This window comes from Balaenoptera acutorostrata, chromosome 7, assembly GCF_949987535.1.
Source record: "Balaenoptera acutorostrata chromosome 7, mBalAcu1.1, whole genome shotgun sequence".
In the NCBI taxonomy this organism is placed as follows: Eukaryota; Metazoa; Chordata; class Mammalia; order Artiodactyla; family Balaenopteridae; genus Balaenoptera; species Balaenoptera acutorostrata.
This window is the reverse complement of record NC_080070.1, coordinates 99,878,442-99,897,396: the sequence shown is the minus strand read 5'-3', so window position 1 is coordinate 99,897,396 and position 18,955 is coordinate 99,878,442. Positions and strand designations below refer to the sequence as shown.

At 47.7% G+C, this 18,955-nt stretch overlaps 1 protein-coding gene across 3 annotated transcripts in view; it reads left to right on the top strand.

Annotated features, from left to right (window-relative positions):
* ATXN7L1 (ataxin 7 like 1) overlaps positions 1 to 18,955 on the top strand; it is a 235,539-nt gene that overhangs the window by 79,145 nt on the left and 137,439 nt on the right. For all 3 annotated transcript variants that reach the window (XM_028165249.2, XM_007177297.2, XM_007177298.3), the window contains exon 3: positions 4,844 to 4,948. In XM_028165249.2, coding sequence (XP_028021050.2) covers positions 4,844 to 4,948 — 105 coding nt within the window. The remainder of the gene's footprint in view (positions 1 to 4,843; positions 4,949 to 18,955) is intronic.

Sequence of the window (18,955 nt, the reverse complement as noted above, 5' to 3'; positions counted from 1 at the left end):
AAAAGAAATGAGTAGACCAGAACATATCAGAGTGTAACGTACATGTTCCAACGATAGATGATGGATAGATGGATGAGTGGATAGATAGGTAGATAGATAGATAGATAAAATAGGTATGTATTTGTGTATAGTGAGTTGGGGTTAAAAAAACCAAAAACAAAAAATACTGACCTAGAAGCAAGAGTATCTCTGTTTCCCCATCTGCAAAATGGAGCTATGAAGCTTGCTCTCACCCTGCCCATAATCAGGCCAGGAGGAGGACTAAGGTCACCTCTGTGACAGTGCCATGGTGGTACTATCAGATCTGTCTGATCAACAGTTGATTCATTTGCGGGGGCAAAATGGGGCAAAACAGACAGGCGTGGCTTTGTCTGTTCGGGAGATGGATGAACAGTGTGATGGGCACAGTCCCATCACCTTTATGCACGTTTTCTCGGGGCCTGACCACAGCCTGGAGAGTGTCCTCCCAGTGGCTCTCAGCCCTCGTCTGTCCACACGGCGCGCGATGGTGTACCTGCGCACACAGGAAATTCTGCAGGTTGGAGGGAGCACTGAGGCTCCCCAGGAGGCTGGCTGTGAGTGATTACGCAGGAGAGTCAAAGAATGTGCTGGCTGGAGCAACTCTCCCACTGGAGTGAGAACAAGTTAGTTTTGAAAAACAGGGGAGAAGACCTTGATTAAAGCTTTTTCCACACTTTCTTCCAAATCCCTGGAGGAAGAAAATACAAAGCCAGGCAGCTTTTATGAGCCTTCACAGCAACCTCATGAGGCAAGAACTGTGAGCCCCGTCTTATGGAAGAGGAAAGTGACACTCAGAAAGGTTAGGCACCTTCCCTGAAGTTGCACAGCAAAGGACACTGTGCTGTAAATCCCTCCTTCTGACCCCAGGCCTGTGCAAACGCCAGCGGCTCCCTTGGAGCCTGTTAGTCATCCATGCAAGCGCTCCAAACGGGTTTCTTCATCTTTGAAATGGGATCTTGCTCTTATGAAACACGTGGCCTTTTGCTGAGATGGGAGCGTGGGCTGTAGAGTAGGAATCTCATCCTACTTTAAAGATCACTGCCTTGGGATCTCTTACCTTTGTTTCCTTGCCTGGAAAGTGGGATGATGGCAACTTTGTGGGTTAGTTATGAGGATTAACTAAGATAATGTTATGAGATAACAAAGTCTAGAAGGATATATATTAACATGCCAACAGTGGTTATCCCAAGGTGGTGTCATTACAGGTGGTTTCACTTTTCCCTTTTCTTCCCATCTTTGTTCAGTGGTGCACCGGTAAATGTTTAACAACGCGGCTTTCCAAAGAAAAGACAAGATTTGTAGTGCCCATTTCCGTGGTGCAAATACTCTCACCAGGGCTGATTTCAGCTACCACCTTGATCTCACTGAACGAGTTGGGAGACTTGCACAGTTGGCTCTCGGAAGCTGGTACAAGCCCACGTCAACACACCCCTGTTTTTAACTGTGAGCTGCAAGCTCTATTTGGGTGGTAAATTGAGAGAGAGGGAGGGAGAATTAATAATAGGATGCCTAGCATGATGCCAGACATAGTAGTTTCCAATTCTCCCTGGCCTTCCTTCCTCATACCCAACCAGACAGCACATGGACCGAGATGGCCTGGCCCCGGGAAGTGGTGGTTCTTCTGAGAAGCCAGCTGCCCTTATCTTGCTCCACATCTGCCAGACTCTCCCAGAGCCTGGGCAGCCTGTCGAGGAGATTCTAAGGTCTGATCACTGAGGAATAATCAAGTAGGCCAGCAGGTCCTCTCAGTTTCCACAGGAGACACGCTCTGAGCAGACGTGTGCATGGTTGAAACTGCCCTGGAGGAAACCAAGAAGAGTCCCAGTGGAGTGAAGGGCCTGGAGTAGGACACCCCCAGGGTGGCCAGTCTCCGACCAGCCTAACCTTCACCTTCAACTCTCGACCTAGAGCTGCGTGTAGGGGGTGGGGTCTACAGGTTCCTGGAGGAATCCTGAAATGGGACAGCAGCTGGAGGCCTGACAGGCCTTGGGCATGTCATCAGGCGCGCACGACAAAGGTGCAGAGGTGCGTTCCTCGCCCCCAGCTCTCAGCCTCCCATACTCCACAGAGCTTCTGGCGCAGAGTAGGTGCTCAAGAAACTTTTGTGAATGCGCTTTTTTGTTTTTTTAATTAATGCATTTCTTTCATGCCTTTATAGCCTGATCTATTGCAGAAGGGCTGGAAGGCAGCTCAGGAAATGCTGTTGAATAAATAAATGTCTTAGCCCTTGCCAGCTCCTGGTTTCACATGTTCCTGGATAGAAAATGTGACTAAATCTAAATGAGATGCAAAGTGTTAATAAAGATTGCCAGTGATTTTTTTTTTTAATTTCTTCTGGCTTTTCTGTATTTTTCATATGTATCCTCAAAGAACGTGGATCACTTTTGTTATTTTTTTTTTAAAAAAAGGCTATATATTATAAAAATAATCTGTAAATAAAATGTAAAGCGGGAGCGGTGTCAGCAATGTGGGACCGGGTGCATCCTCTGTGCGCTGGGAGGCTGTGAAGCAAGGGCCCCGGACACACTGGGTGGGCCCAGCCTGGGCCTCCCCACGCCGCAGGCCTTTGTCACAGCTGGGTTCTCTCTCAGCCTCTCTTTCCACAGGCCTCCGCCTACCAGGCACTGACTAATAACGCTCCCCTCCGGTAACGTCTTAGTCAGAGTGGAAACAGAGGCAAGTCCTAGAGGGGAAATGATGGGCTGCGACCAGAGCCACAGACATGCCGAGGCTCAGTGCACCCGTGCCCCGGTCTGGCCCGCATCCCACCGCAGGCGCGCGGGTCCCGCGCACGTGGAGGGGACCCAGCAACGGGGGCCCTTCTCACCCTTCCAGTCTAGCCTCCTCTGGGGCGGGGGTCTTGGCTCCCGGCCGCGTGACAAGTGTGTCAGTTCCATTTCCCTCTAAGCGTCGGGGCTGCACTGGAAGCCTGTGTTGGCTTATAAATGAGCCGTCCCTGAATCAGGAGGAACTCGGCTTCCCTGTGGCCTCGCCCTGCAGCTGGGAGAACCATCGTGCGCCTGGTGGTTTTCAGTAAAGACACAGGTTGAGTCTAAAAAAACGAGGGCGTGGGGGGCTGGGGAGAGGAAGCTCAGCTCTGTGACGCAAAGACTTTCATGCAGAACGTGTCTTTTATTTCCTCTGTCCGCCCTGCTCTCAGTGGCCCTGGAGCCAGTCAGGAGAGGCCGGCAGAGTGCCCTCCACCCCACGGTGGGCGAGGAGGTATGACCTCCGAATCCCCCTACACACACACAGCTTTCCTGAGACATAATTCACATATACAATTCACCCGTTTAAAGCATGCAGTTCGGTGGTTTGTAGTATACTCACAGCGTTGTGCAGCCATCACCACTATCAATCTTAGAACATTATTATCACCCCCAAAAGAAACCCGTAGCCTTTAGCAATTGTCCGACAGTTCCCTCCAGGGCCCCCCCAGCCCAAGGCAAGCACTAATCTGCTTTCTGTCTCTCTAGTTTTGCCTGTTCTGGACAGTTCATATAAATGGAATCATATAATATGTGGGCTTTTGTGACTGGCTTCTTTCACTTAGCATATGTTTTCAAGGTTCATCCATGTTGCAGCAGGTATCAGTACTTCACTCCTTTTTATGGCCAAATAATATCCCGTTGTATGGATATATCACATTTCATTTATGTGTCCAGCAGTTGATGGGTATCTGGGTTGCTTCCACCCTTGGGCTGTTACGAATAATGCTACAGTGAACATGCGTGGGGAGGTTTTTGTGTGGACCTATGCGATTGTCTCTCGTAGGCCACATAACTGATCTTCTAACAGTGTCCATCTGACTCTGTCACTTCTTTGCTTAAAAACCTTCAGTAGCTTCCCACTGATCTTAAAGTCAGGTTCAAAATCTCTACCTTGGTCCACAAGGCTTACACCTTCTGGGCTCCCCCCTTGTTCTTCTCTTCCAGCCAAGAGGTTCTGCTGACACACAGAATCTCCTTCCTCGGCAGACCTGGAACTTTCCTCTCCCTCCCCTGGCCTTTTCTTTCTCTAACCCCTCCTCAGGGAAGCCTCTCCAATGCCTCAGACAAGGTTAGGTCTACCTACCACACACTCTCATGGGACCCTGTACATCTCCTCCTTAGGAGGTACCACTGTTACAACCAAGTGATGACTTGTGTGATTCTGGTTAATTCTTCTCTTTTCTGCTCCAGCAGAGCAGGGCACTCGTTCTTGTTCACCAGTTATCCCTGGAACCCAGCACAGTCGGTGCCCGGCACACTTAGGCACTCGATAAATCTTTGCCACATAAAGAATGGATAATGATGGCAGCCAACAAGCCACTTGTCTGGACACTTCCTTTTACCCTGGAGTCTCCCACAGGTGATGGGGAACCCAGGCAGCTGCCGAGACCAGGATGACTCCTCTCTCTCTCCAGGCTTTCTCGCCCCGTCACTCACCTGGGAGGGCTCTGCCTACGCTGAAATGGCTTTGGAGGAGCTCCCGCATCCTAAAATGACTAGAGCCTCGTTGGGTCCCAGCTAACCCCGGGGCCCTCTTTCAGAACAGGGTCACTCCCCATAGCCTGTGATTCCAGGCAGCCCAGCCCCGCTGACCAAACCAACAGGGGTAGCCGTCTGTTTGCAAGGAAAATAAGGAGGGGTTCTCTGAGGCACGGGCTTCCCTGAGAGTAGGGAGCTGCATTAGGACAAACTGCGTTCCCTTTCGTAAAGATGATTGGCTTTCTGCACGTCTTGTTTGAAAAACTGTCCTCGAGGAAATGCCAAGAAGAAACCGTCCACCTTCTGAGACGTGGTTGCTTTTTCAAAACAACCTGTTTTCCTTTCCCCCACAGATATGCACTTGTTTGGCCACTACCCAGCACACGACGACTTCTACCTCGTGGTGTGCAGTGCCTGTAACCAGGTCGTCAAGCCGCAGGTCTTCCAGTCCCACTGCGGTAAGTGGACTCCTGCAGCGGCCAGTGTCCGACGTCAGGGAGGCACCGTCCCCTGTGGTCTGGCCCTAGGTCTGTCTTAGCCCAAGGCCATGGGTGAATTCCTCCTGGGGCTCTACCTCTGCTCCCAGGCTGCCTGTCTTAGGAGCTGCAGTCCTTCTGCCGACACCCTCACTCCTGCCGGGACACCAGAGAGAAAGCCTCCCATTGTTTAGGTAGATAGGTGGTGGCCTCTGCAGATGACGAAGGGGAGGGGCAGTGGTGGCTCGAGCAGTCCCTCCTGCAGCCTCGCAACCTGACGTTGGGTCCCCGTGAGAGAGGGCACGGCGGAGTCTCCCTGTATGGACACACAGGAGGGGTGGGTCCCGTGTGGGACCACTGGGCTGCTGCCCCCGAGAAATGCGTGTAGCAAAGCCACAGGTTCAGCTTCTCCTCTTCCAAGAATCATCCTTGTTAAAAAAAAGCCAGGCCTGTTTGGGAACTCACTTTCCCTCTGTATCTTTACATCCTTGAAGTGAGAAATTCCCTTCAGCTGTTCCACAGCAAATGCTGGTCTCCTTCAGTGCAGGTGCTGTGTGGACTTAGAACAGATAACCTCCACGAGGCTGCTCCCCTATAGCAAATAAACAGCTACTGACCTGAGACAGGAAGTGACTTAACCTCTCTGAGTGGAGGTTTCCTCTCTTCATGCGGGGCGTTGGATCAGCCAATTTCCAAAGTTGTCATATGCTCTGAGTTCCAGAACAGTAGTTCCCAGTCTTTTGGTTTAAACTCTCCTCTTTTTTTGTTGGATGTAAAATCCAAATGCCCTTCTTTACTGTTAAATTTCAAAGCACATTAAATATTGTGCCTAAAAAAAAAAAAAAAATCAAAGCAATTATAATATCAAATACACTTTTGCAAATTACACGCTTCCCCTTTCTCATGCTCAGGATTTCTTATTTTACCCCAGCCCCGCAGTTATCACCATTCTGTAATAAACAGGTATAAAATAAAAGGAGATGAGCTTATCTAAGCTCTCTAGTAAATGTATTTGGGACTATAGAATAGTTACATATATCCTAATATCACTTATGAATATGTATATACATATATGTCATTTACATAGCTGCATATATATGTATAACCTGCGTCTGTGTGTAAACTCTAGGTGTGTTTTGTGTTTATAATACATAGAAAGAGAATCCAGGCTTCTGAGACTTTCTGACCTGCACAGGCATAGAGGCTCCTAGAAAGTGCCGTAAAAAGAGCTCTGTTGAGAGGCCAGGTCTCCTGCCCCTCCTGGCAGCCAGCTCTGTGACTTGGGGCTACTTGCTAAATGTCTCAGTGTTTGGTTTCCTCATTTCTTCCACGAGAGGTGACTTCCGCCGCCGCTTCCAGCTCTAACGTTTTCGTTTCTGGCAAAATGAGCATGAAAGAGCAAGTCGTGTGCTGGGCACGAGCTGATCTTCTTGTTTGATGCTCTGTAGCAAATGACCCTTCCTTCTCCCCGGAGGAGAGAAAAGGTCAAACCTGTCCCAGGGAGACTGTCAGAGGCCCGGTGGTGGTGCTACCAGCTGGGGTGACAGGTGGGGAAGTCAAGAGCAGAGCAGTGGCAAGAAGATCCCACCCAACTGCTGGGTCAGGGGGTGACTGTGGAGGCCCCGTGGCCCCTGCTTCTGTTTGTCTCATGAAGATGCCAAAAGGGATCGTCATTCATTCATTCATGGGATGTGCTGCTGTTCTGGGCACTGGGGCACAGCAGTGAACAAGACAGACAGAAATCCCATAAGCCGTCAAAACCTTCTCTGGGAACTTAATTCGCTGGCAGGGTCTCTGACGGCAAGAACCTAAAAGGGACCCAGGACCCCACTGTGCCCTGCAGAATTCCGCCCAAGGCAAGGCCTCATCTAGCCAGCGAAGGAGGCCTCTGGGGCTCGGCTGGGCTGAGACACGTGCCTCCCTCGGTCCTAGGCCTTTGGGTGCAAGAGCAAGTTGAGGTTATGGGGAGAGCCAAGGGTTTTGTGGCCATCTCCTGAACGGTGGCAGTAAATTAGCTTGGGGGTTTGGGGTTACCGATCTCATGCCCCGAAGCCCCGTCTCCGTTGAGCTTCTTGCTGAATCAGCTGACAAGCAGCGGTGGGGACATGGCCACATCTCAGCAGATGGAGGGAGGCCCCCAAGCCTCCCTCATCTTCCAGGTGCGTGTCCCGCGGACGCGCAGCCCGCGTTTATCAAGGGCAGGAGAACACGAGGCAGAGCTCAGAACCAGAGCAACACTCCGGGAACAGTGAGGACTTCTTAGTTGCCCTAAAAGTTCCTCCTATAGTGTCATGGTGTTTCCTTTTTCGCTCTTTTACCTCCTGTGACTAGCCTCGCTGTAATCAACAAGTTAACGAGAATGGCGCTGTGCTAAGTGCCGGGCACTATGCTATATGCTTTCTTTATCTTTGAACACGTAATCCTAATCCTCTCAACACCCCCATGAAGTAGGTACCAATGTTACCCTCATTTTGAACGTGAGGAAGCTAAGGCTTAGGAGTACCTTGCCCAGGGTTGCAGAGCTGAGCAGGTGTAAAGCCTGATTCTGAACGCAGGCCGCATCGCTCCAGAGCGAGGGAAGTGCGTGCTTCGCCTGCTTGCTTAGCCATCGTCCCTCACTGCCTCCCAGCGTGGGTCACACGCCCTTCTTGTCCCGGCCCGAACTCCAAGGCCTGACCCACTTGCCTTCCAGGTAGCACGTCATAGTACAGGGCTTCAAACTTGATCTTGTTAGCAGCAGAGCTTTCTCTCAAACGGAGTCTCATCTGTAGAACCCAAATATGGAGATAGATGCACAGCAGAGCCAAAGAGGTTGAAATTGGGGTGGGTGTTCAAGCTCCGCCTCCCTGGCCTACTCCTGGCCTCTCAGCCCGCCAGGGCTCCGCAGAACAGCATCTGAAGTTTTAAAATGGACAGAACATGAGCTTTGGAGGCAGGCAAAGCAGTTCACATGCCTCCCTCACTAACTGCGTGATCTCAGGCAGGTAGCCTCCTGTCTCTCCACCTGGTCCGTAAGATCGGTGCGCTGCCCGCCTCGGGGGAGTTGTTGGTGCAGAATGACTGGCGAGAGGCGCCTTCCCGCAGGTACACCCAGAGCATGCGTTCATTCGTCTTCTCCCCGTGCCATCTCCCCACGGCCAGCAGCTGGACGCCATTCATCCCTCTTCATGTCCATAGAACTGTGTTCTCCAATGCCTCCCACCTTCTGCCATGCACTTGACTTATCTGTGGACTGTCTCAGCACGTCCACCAGCTTCTAGGATCCTCTCAGGACTAGGGATGTACCTTTTCAGCTCTGTATTCCCAGCACCTAGAAATGAGTTCATCATCACCGGCCGTGGCCCCGGGAAGCAGAGCTGAGGTGCGGTGGGAGGGACACAGCCCAGGGTCCAGCACACCTGGGGCCAGATCCCAGCTTGGTCTCGCCCAGCCCTTAGACCCTGGACTTGTCACCATTTTAAATGACGGGACTGGACTCTGTGTTCTCTTGGAAACTTGCTCATTCTTAGCACCTGTGATTCGGCATGGCAGCTTTCAAGATTTCAGTGACCTGGTTAAGTTAAATGAAAAAAGGGTGTGTGTGTGTGTGTGTGTGTGTGTGTGTGTGTGTGTGTGTGTGTGTGTGTGTGTGTGTGTGTGTGTGTGTGTGTGTGTGTGTAGGCAGTTGGTTCTGAGGACTTTGGAGGTTGACAGTAATGTGAAACAGTGAAAGCCATTGTGGAAAAAATCATGAATTTTGGAGTCAAACAGACCCAAGTTACTAGCTGTGAGACCTCGGGCTAATTACATGACCTTTCTGAGCCTCCTTTTCCTCTAAAATGAAGGCGATAGTTCCTGCCTTGCAGAGTTACTATGAGGAACAGAGATAAAGTAGTTTCCTGGCACATAGTAAGGAAATAAAGAAAGGGTAGCTATTATTGTCAATAAAGTATGGCTATTTTTTATTAAGTTGAATGTTTCTTATGAAAAATGGGAAAACCAATTCAGTCAAGTGCTTCCTGCCTTCGTTTCTCTCTCTGTCTCGGGGGATGTGTGCGCAGAGGTCAGCCTGCGGACTCTGGCCTGTGATTCATCTTCGGCTTCCCACACTCTTGAGGCAGGACTTGTTGGCCTGAAGATGATTACATTGCCAGGAGTTCTGAGGATCTGCCTTTATGAATATGGTTTACATTCACATGGGCCCCCAGTGTCAGCTCCTTTGGAAACACCATGAGGCTCCCAGTGTCTCTCTGGGGTCCCTGCCGAGGTCCATCTGGCCTTGGCCGCCTCCCCGTATGGGGGTCATGTGAAGCCCCGCTCCCAGGACTGTCTGCTTTCCTGTTGCTCCTGACTTTGCACCCCAAGCTGGTGTCCCAGACGTAAAAAAGTAGGCATGCCCACTGCTCAGGAGACCCTCCGCTTGGCGTAGGGGTAGGGGCTCCCTGCAGGCCATTTTCTGTGCCACCCTATCTGTGTGGGCCCCTTAGGTCTGTTTCCTCTGTACAAGGGCCCTTTGGATGCTTTTTAAACCTCTACCCAGGAGATCTAGGATTTGGAGGAATTGGTTTGTTTCTAAAGTCCCTTAGGTTAGTTGATGAGGTTATTTAGGCGTAGCAAAGGGGAAAACAGAAAAAGCCTTGCCTTGGGCGTCCCGATCCCATTCAGCAGGTGTTCCTGTCTCTCATAGCTGTCCAGCCCAGGTTGTGGCTTGACGCACTGACACGATGTAGGAGCCTCGTGGTTGGGAATAGCCTCCCTGGGGTCAGTCTGCCTAGATTCAAGTTCCAGCTCTTCCACTTATTAGCTGTGTGACCTTGGGCAGGTTACTTTGCCTCTCTGTGCTTCAGTCTCCTTATTCTTAAAATGGGATCGTAGTTTATCTCGTAAGATTGTTGTGATGATTAAAGGAACTCGCATGTGGGAAATACTTAGCACAGTGGTGGAACAGAGTTTGCTTTAGGAAAAAAAAAAAAGTTAAGCTATCATTAACCAAGTGATAAGCTACAGAGATTTATAATGAAATCTTTTCCAGAGAATATTCACTTATGATTACCATGGAGTGTGAGGGTGACATTTGTGACTCTTCCTCTTGTGTCAATTCTGTGGGTCCCCACCTCAGCCCAGAGAGGGTGGTATTGCCATTTCTTCCAAAAAGAATCCTCTGTGTGTGGTGTGTGCATGTGTGTGTGTGGGAGCGGGGGGGTCCCATCTGTGTCCACAAGCCTGTATACAAGCTCAAAACTAGGAGGTGCAAGATACCTGCAATGGAAACATATTTTTATTACTTTTAGTAGTTGCATACGTTTAATCAAATTGAAATATTATAAGTAAAGGGAAAAATAATAGGTAGATCCAAGCTGTGGTGTTGTAATTGGGTTGGGCATTTATGGAGTTGTATGATTTGCCTGAATGAAAGGAGTATGATTTTTTTTCTGTCCTTACCTCCTAATATATTTACGTAATGAGCTACCATGAAGAAGAGTTTCTCAGCGGCAGCACTGTTACCATTTGGGGCTGGATAATTCTGTTATGGGGGCGTCTTGTGCCTTGTAGGATGTCGAACAGCTTCCCTGTATTTTACCCACTGGATGCCAGTAGCAGCCCCCACCCCCAGTCATGACAGCGAAAACTGTCTCCAGGAATTGCCAGGGTCCTCTAGGCGACAAAATTGCCCCCAGTTGAAAGCCACTGCCATAAAATATAACCTCTTCATTTGTCCTATCATATTCTGTACTTTTCTATATTTAAGTTTTTATCCACATTCAAATGAGTGTGTGTGCACGGGTCAGCAGGGTAATTTCCCCATCACAGTCATATTCAAAGCATAAAACATGATACGTTGCAGAAGTCCATAAAGTTGCAGTCCTCCCCACCTTCCCAGCTTTGTTGATTTTGATTCCAAAATCAAAAAAGGGGGAAAAATGGCAAAAGAAATAACCCATCCATATGCACAGATCCTTCAGAATTTTCCAGCCACATTTGGTGCTCACCCTCCAAGCAGAGAACTATGCAGCCCCACACCCCATCCATCAGACAGAGATAATCCTTGGATGTCACTGCTACTTAAAAAATATACATGTTAGAACCAAAGAGCCTAGTTGTCACTCAGTAGACAAGAGAGGATTAATTTTTGTCCCTCTTTCTCAGAGAGGGCTTTTTATTCCCTTTTCTGATTATATTTTTGAATGCCCTTCAAGTAGCTGTTTTGCATGTTGATGGTGATGCAGTAGAATTTAATGAACTGTGAGCTAAAGCAGAGGGGCTGAGCTGCAAAATAAATGAGTGACAGCAACTGGCTGCTGGAGGCTGTTACCTCCATCCCTCCCGTCCACATCCAGATGCCGATGCTGGGTGGGTACCAAGGGCAGCAGAGCCCAGCAGTGCCACACATGGAAGCCTCATTAATGAGGTTCCAAGGTTTCCTGCAATTGTTCTTTTTCTTTTGTCTATCTCCGGGTGACCTCTAGTTGAGGAGGAAACAAACCATTTGTGCTTCTGGAGCCCTAGAGAAAGTCAGTCCCTCCCAGTGTCAGTGCCCCTGGGCTTCCCGGGTATCATCACCGGCTAATTATCCTGCCAGAACTTCCTTTCTGAAAGTGTAGATTGCCACAGAGCAGGGCTGGAGTTTTTGGTCAATTAAGTTGAATTTGTTTGTTGAGATTAAATTTCTGTTGTTGTTATTGTGAGTTGTCTTTTATGAGACTAGATTATTTATACCAGAGATGTATAAAATAATTAAAGTAAATTGGTCTCATCAAACATATTCTTTGTCATGTCTGACAGTATTAACTAATAAGACTTGGCAAGAACGAGTGAATCTGTGCAAACTTGATTTTGTTAGTGGGATTCTTTTTTAACCTTAATTTGATGAATGGATCCCCGATCCAGAATTAACTCTTGGCTTGATATATCTTTCGGGCTCCTTATGATCAGAAACAGTGTCTGCTGTTCTTTCTTCTTATTTCGTCTTTCCATTGTCCCTGGTAAAGTGCAGGCAGTCATACGACAGATCCTAAGGAAATCCCTATAATAAGAAGATCCCTAAGGAAAAAAATTACGGACTAACAAATGGTTCTGCCTTAAATCAAGCATTACAACTGAAAGAATCTACAATAAAGTGGGACCACATTTTGCTCCACTTCAAATGTTTGTATTTTGAACTTACTGCTGCTCAAATTAGAATTAAAGGTGTGTCTAGAACATAGCAGGCTGACCTGGTCCCAAACCCTGGCTTTTCTTTTTTCTCTGCTAATGGCAGAAAAAATACCAAAAACAACAATAAAGCTAATGTACTTATTGAGCACTTATATATGCTAAGCTTTTTGTTATTTAATCCTATTGCAACCCTAAGGTGCTATGGTCATAGTATTCTCATCTCACAGCCAAAGACAGGGAGACTCAGAGGATTTAAGAAATTTCCTCAAAATCAGGCTGATGTAAGTGGCAGAACCAAGATTCCAATCTACGTCTGACTCTAGATCACTTTAACCACTGTACTGGTTCAATGTTTTGGATCTCAAACTCCCTGCAGCAGTGTAACTACACTTCCATACAGAAAGGTTGTTTTGGTCCCCTGTAGGATGCTGGAGACTAAATGCAGTGCTTGGGGGCACCTGAGCTCCCTGTTTCTTTCTCAACCTTCTAACCTATGCCACTGATCTTGTCTGCTTGTTGGCTTAGGTAAAGAACTTGGGCACAATTTTTTTTTTTAATAAATTTATTTATTTATTAATTTATTTTTGGCTGCGTTGGGTCTTAGTTGCTGCGCGCGGGCTTCTCTCTAGTTGTGGCGAGCGGGGACCACCCTTTGCTGTGGTGCGCGGGCCTCTCATTGCGGTGGCTTCTCTTGTTGAGGAGCACCGGCTCCAGGTGTGCAGGCTTCAGTAGCTGTGGCTCGTGGGCTCTAGAGCGCAGGCTCAGTAGTTGTGGCACACAGGCCTAGCCGCTCCGCGGCATGTGGGATCCTCCCGGACCAGGGCCCGAACCCGCTTCCCCTGCATTGGCAGGCGGACTCTCAACCACTGCGCCGCAGGCGGACTCTCAACCACTGCGCCACCAGGGAAGCCTTGGGCACAATTTTGAGGGAATTCAGAAAGGAGGAATAAATCATTTACAGTCCACGTTTTGAGAGCCACAGCATTTGCATAGACCTTTAAATATCAAAAAGTAAAAAGAAGCAAGCTTGCAGAAGAGGTGGAGTGTGTACCACCATCAGTTCTGTCTTTAGTTTCTTGTTCATCTCCAGCAAATGAGCAGATCCATGAGACGCTCCCCCCGTCAAACAGTAGATGGTTTCCTCTAAGTTCAATGGAATTCCCTTTTCTTGCATGTTTCTGTGAACCAGGTAAAATTTTACAAGTAAACAAACCAAGGACTTCCCTGGTGGTTCAGTGGTTAAGGGTTAAGACTCCGTGCTTCCACTCTAGGGGGCGCGGGTTCAATCCCTGGTCGGGGGAACTAAGATCCCACATGCCACGTGGCATGGCCAAAAAAATAGCAGATATAATGGTTCAGCTCAAATTTAGAGATAGATTAAGAGGATCTTCATAACTTTAGTATTTTTTTTTACTTTAGTATTATTGAATTCATCTTTAATTGAAAAAAAAACTTATAATCTCATTCAAGCCTATTTCTTGAAGGCTGAATCTCTTGGATTACGTTCTCCAGAGTCACATAGCTTTGATTCGTTAATTTATTTAAAAAATATTTATTGAGCACCTCCTGTATGCCAGGCATTGTTCTAATGCTGCAGATACAGTGGTGAATGAGACAAATAAGAGTGTGGGTTTCTTGAAGCCTGTGTTCTGGTTGGTTAAATAATGTATTGATAAACAGTAATGCGATCGAGCCATAGGTAGAGCACACCAGGCGAGGTGTGTTTGAGGGCTTCAGAGAGGTGGCGGGGACCACTACTGTAGAGCCCTGTAGGGCAGAGCCCAAAGTTCGGGCTTCATTCTAGGTGTGGTGAGAAAACATGGGAGGACCCTGTGTGAGGGAAAGACATCATCTGGTTTGTGTTTTTAGAAGGTCACTCTGGCTGCTTGGAGCCTGGGAGACCTCGTAGGGACTGATGTATAGCTGTGAAGGTGGATAACAAAGGATAAACTTGAGATCTATTTCGGAAATGTAGCTGACAACATTTGCTGATGGATTGAGGTGGAAAAGGGAGAGGTCAACATTTAGGGTTAGTTAGAAGGGGACTGGCCAGTGACCTGGTAGGAAAAGCAGCAGAAGATGACAACATGGGAGCCAAGAGAAGAAAGCGTTTTGTAGAGCCAGTCAAATGCCAAGCGGTTGAGTGAGAGGAGAAAAGAGGTTGCTAGTTGCCACCAAAGGCTGCTGTTGACCTTGACAATAGCCATTTTAATGTCTTTGGATTTTATTTCCAAGTACGGATGACTTCATTTTTACATCACTGATAGACCTCTTTTTAGGCTAGCAACACCCTAAGTGTTTTTCCACATTTCTGCTGAGCTCAGCTACCACCCGACTAAATTGTCAGCTGGTCCCTGTGCCCCCTGCATCCCCCCGTCCGATGGTACCGATCACGGTTCCGCAGTCACCTGTGAGCACTAGGTACTGAGCTCCCAAGCGATTAGGCTGTGTCTTTTGCATCCCCGAGTCCCAGCCCGGAGCACATTTTCTGACTTGGGGCACAGACAGAGAGAAAGAAGGATTCTTCCAATCCCAATTCAAGCGCTCTTGGCACTCCCCACGTTACCGAGGTTCGCATATATGACCGCCATTGCAAATGCTCGTTTACTTATCCACCCCCGTTGCATGCGCATGCGCGCGCACAGACACACCGCCCCCCACCCCAGCCTAGGAGTTTCAAGGATCCCTGTTATCGTGCTCACCATTGTGTTCCCTGAGTTAACACGATGAATGCTGGATCTACGATTGGTGCTCAATACACTTTTTAAAAAATGAATCTTGGAAGAAAGGAGGGAGAAAGTGAGCATGGAAGGAAATCGGCTTCCCAGTTGTGAGTAAGCCAAATTCCACGGGTAAGCGAGGACATTTCGTTTAGAAGATGTTGCTCCTCCAAAGAGAATGACCGTCTCTATTCAGGTGCAGTTGGAGAGGTGGATGCAGGGGAACCGTCCTTCCTCACTGAGCACTGGTGAGGCTGCTGCTTTGATCCCTGACCACAGCTGAGTTCTGGAAGGCTAACACTGTAACATGACCCCCGGCTTCTGACTCATCACTGGCTTGTCCTCGCTGTATGGGCTCCGAGCTGTATCAACCGAGAAAAATTAGGGGAACAGCCATCTCTTTATTTAAATCCGAGCAAAGAATGTTGCCAGCACTGATTCAAAAGGTCATTTTGGAATTGTCCCCATCCGAAGCAATGAGCAGAGCAGGGTTTCCGAAGCAGTGTTCCCTTCCCATAGTGGTGCATCTGTGCTCTCAGAGCTGGAGTTTGGGGGCACACACACGCTCGGGAAAGACCACGTGCCAGATTACCCTCTGGAGGTTCTCGGCAGCTATTAGTCCATCAAAGCACTCAGAGGTCTTGCAGTAAAAAACAAAAATGCGCCTCTTTCGATTTGGAGTCCCATCGCTCTTAATTTATCAGAGTTCAGCCACGTGCACTGGGTGATGGTGATGATGATGATAATAATAATAATAATGCACTGTTTTGGATTAATAATGCAGTCCCACATACAAGCCCACTTCTTCATCTGGTGTCCAAGCAGAGAAACAAGGCTCCTTTCCAATCCTGGAGGAGAAACTGGCCATGAAGAGAGCCCGCTATCCCCAAACCATGTCTACCGTACTTTATGAGTGGAAGGGTTTTCAAGGGTGGGCTTGATTATCCATCCTTTTCACCTCACGCCCTAATGCTAGAGCCCAACTCCCATCCAAACTGCCACTCCACCATCACAGTTTTCCTTGTGGAAGAGCATCTGGAGTATTCGCTCAGGGAGCTGATTCTGAGTGCTTTTGCCTGGGGTCACTGAGAGGTCCCTCCCAAAGTGTCACAAACGAGGCACCGCGTAGAGGCTCACCTTGGGGCTGCGGGAGCGGGGGGGCGGGGGGCGGTGCAGGGAGTCTCTAAAGAAGGTTCCCAACCCTATTGTTTCTAAGGTCCAAGTGCTTCTTCCCATATCATGTGTATATTTACTATGGCAGGGTTTTTTTTTCTCTTCTGGAAAAGGTGCTGGTAAGTTGCTGTGGCCTCTTACAGTCGGTGGCGTCCTGGAATTGAGGAAATCCTGTAGTGCAGAGCTTGCCCAAGGCCTTTCCTTTGCTCTTTCATGGGGCCAGGCACTACTGAAAAATGAGTGCACATTGGGGAATTGCTGTGTAGGAGGTGCATGGGAAATAAATACATCCGGGGGAAAATGTAAATCGAGGGGAGTAAATGATGAAAGAATAAGTAAACAATTTCACTATGATGAATCTTCCTTCACATGGAATGAATAATCTTTTTTTTTTTCCCAGAGAAAGCAACTCTGGTCTTTGTTTTACAAAACTGGAACTATGGATTTCTGTCTTAAGGTTTGGTTTCTGACTAACCCTGTTACTTGTTTGTTTATTAGCATCGTAGATGCTTTGCTTTTCTCTCCCAGGAATTATTTCTTCAAATTCCTGAGGCTTCTCCAGAGACGCATTTTTCTCAGATGAGTATGGCTCCCCTGGTGCGGTGGCTGCGATTTTCCGCTCGTCTCGCTAAGTGGCTGTCCCCCCCCCGTAGGTATCCCTCTCAAACGAGCCGCCTCCACCAGGAGCCCTGCTGCCCAGTCCCTAGCAGTGAGGTCCCATTAACACCAGCCCCGACCGACCCCTGACTCAGTGACCTGCATGACAGTCAGCTCTAGGGCATCATCCGATGGCGGCACTCTCTCCAGGTGCGTATGAATTAAGTCACCGGAGCGTTGTAAGAGGCAGGACCTGGACAGCATCTCTGAAAATTCTTGTGCCACTTTTTCAGCTGCCCGTGTCATGTGCTTACCACTGTGACACTCACCCGAGGGGGTGGTTGGTGGGAAGCCTCTGTGCTGACGACACACCTCTGCCTCGGATACTCTTTGATGGGGGGCAGTGTTGGTGATGTTTGAGAAGGATTGGGAGACCAGTGAGGAGGCCCAGGGCAACGGGGGTCCCCTGAGAGCTGCCGCACTCTGTGGCTTGTGTGTGAGCCAGGGAACCACGGGGCTGTTTTGACCACTACAGGTGTCTGTGGCACAGGCAGAAGAGCTCTGGTCCTCTCTTTTATTTTCTTATTACTCCATCTGCCCCCGCCCCCACTGGCCCACAGAACTTGCAGACCTCTCATCAATGTGATTTGATCAGTATCACCCCATCCTGCATTCTATTCTTTTTAGGTTGTTTGGTGTTTTTCTCTTTACTATTTCTTTCATTATTCGGCCAGCACTGGAATTGTGTTGAACTGGCAACACAGTCCAGAGGAAGTGGTTGTTTTGGGATTGGTTTGGGGGGATTTCTCAGGGGGACTGGGGGACTGCTTTCTACCCCAGGGACACATGGACCTATATTTTTCTTGTGTGTCTCCTGTGCAGCATTCTGCGATCATTTTTAAGAAGTGCTTGGCCCTGTGAACAGGCAGACAGAAGGTCCCATGTAAACTGTTAACTACAGAATTTGCTCAGTTCCAGGACCCTACTGAGTGTAGGATGCCACATCAATTGAATAGCACCTTTTCCCAGGTGACTAGAGCACTTCTAGGACAGTCCCTGCGTCCAGCCAGTAGTGGCTGGCAGCAAGAGATGGGTATAGTGTAGTAGAATAGGGCACAGTCTGGGGAATGAGCCAACGGCAGCTTCTGGTGCTGTACGACTCGGTTGTAATTAACCCACGCACACCCCTTCTTTTCTTCCTGGAGTCAGGTACTTCACCTTCCCTTTGGGTTAGAATTTATTTCAAAGTACAAAATAATGACGTTAAATGGCTTGGGGAGTTTCCTGTTTCTGGTGATACCCGTGACAAATGTCATATAAATTAACCTGGTCCCATAACAACTAGGCCACACATAGAAAAAAAAAATCACATCATTGCCAAGTAGTAATTGAGGAGCATAGTTTTAGTTTCCAAATGTAAAGGGTTGGGGGGGGGCCTTACTCTTGTTTTATTTTTGATTTCTAGTTTAATTTGTGATGACCAGGGAAAGTTATGTTACCCGTTTTATAACTTAGGATATCTCCTTTGTGATCATGCTTTTTTTTTTTAATGTGTCATATATTATTAGAAAACTTGTATAATCTCTCTTTTATGTGCAGGGTTCCATATATTAATTGTTTATTTTGTTATTCAAATCCTATTTATCCTCACCATTTTTGTCTGCTTGGTCTATAGTTTCTGAGAAAGGAGTTTTAAGTCTCCTATGATGGTTGTGTGTCAGTTTCTCCTGAAATTCTAATACCTTTTGCAGTACAATTTTCGGGTTGTGCTATTGGATACATGTAAGTTTATGACTCATGTCATTTTAGTGGTGGAGTCTTCATCCGTATTAATGCTTTTGCCTTAGGTCCTATTTTATCTGATTAACATTGCCACCTAATTTTCTTTTGGTCAATGTGTATTTGCCTTATCTCTTTCCAATCTTTTATTTTCAACCTTTCTGTGTCATTTTGTTTTAGGTGTCTCTCTTGTAAGTAGTATATAGCTGGCTTTTTTTAAAGTCCAATCTGATAGTGACTTTTAATAGGTGAGTTTTATCCATTTACATTTATTGTGATTACTTTATATATTTGGACTTATCTCTGTCTTTTAATTTGCATTCTGTGTACCTTGCATTTTATTTGTTTTTGTTCTCCTTTCCTGCCTTCCCTTAAATTAGCAAAGTTTTCTTAACCGTCTTGCCATTTTTCCCTCTGCTAGCTTGGCCGCAATAGATTTTATTTTATTTCTTTATCTCTTTAAATCTATCTACTTATTTAGTGCATTAAGTTTTTAACATGTATACTGAACGATAATTTTTTTCTCATAAAGAATACAGTTGTTCAGGATCTCTGTCTTCTCAAACAACATAGATTTTTACGTACA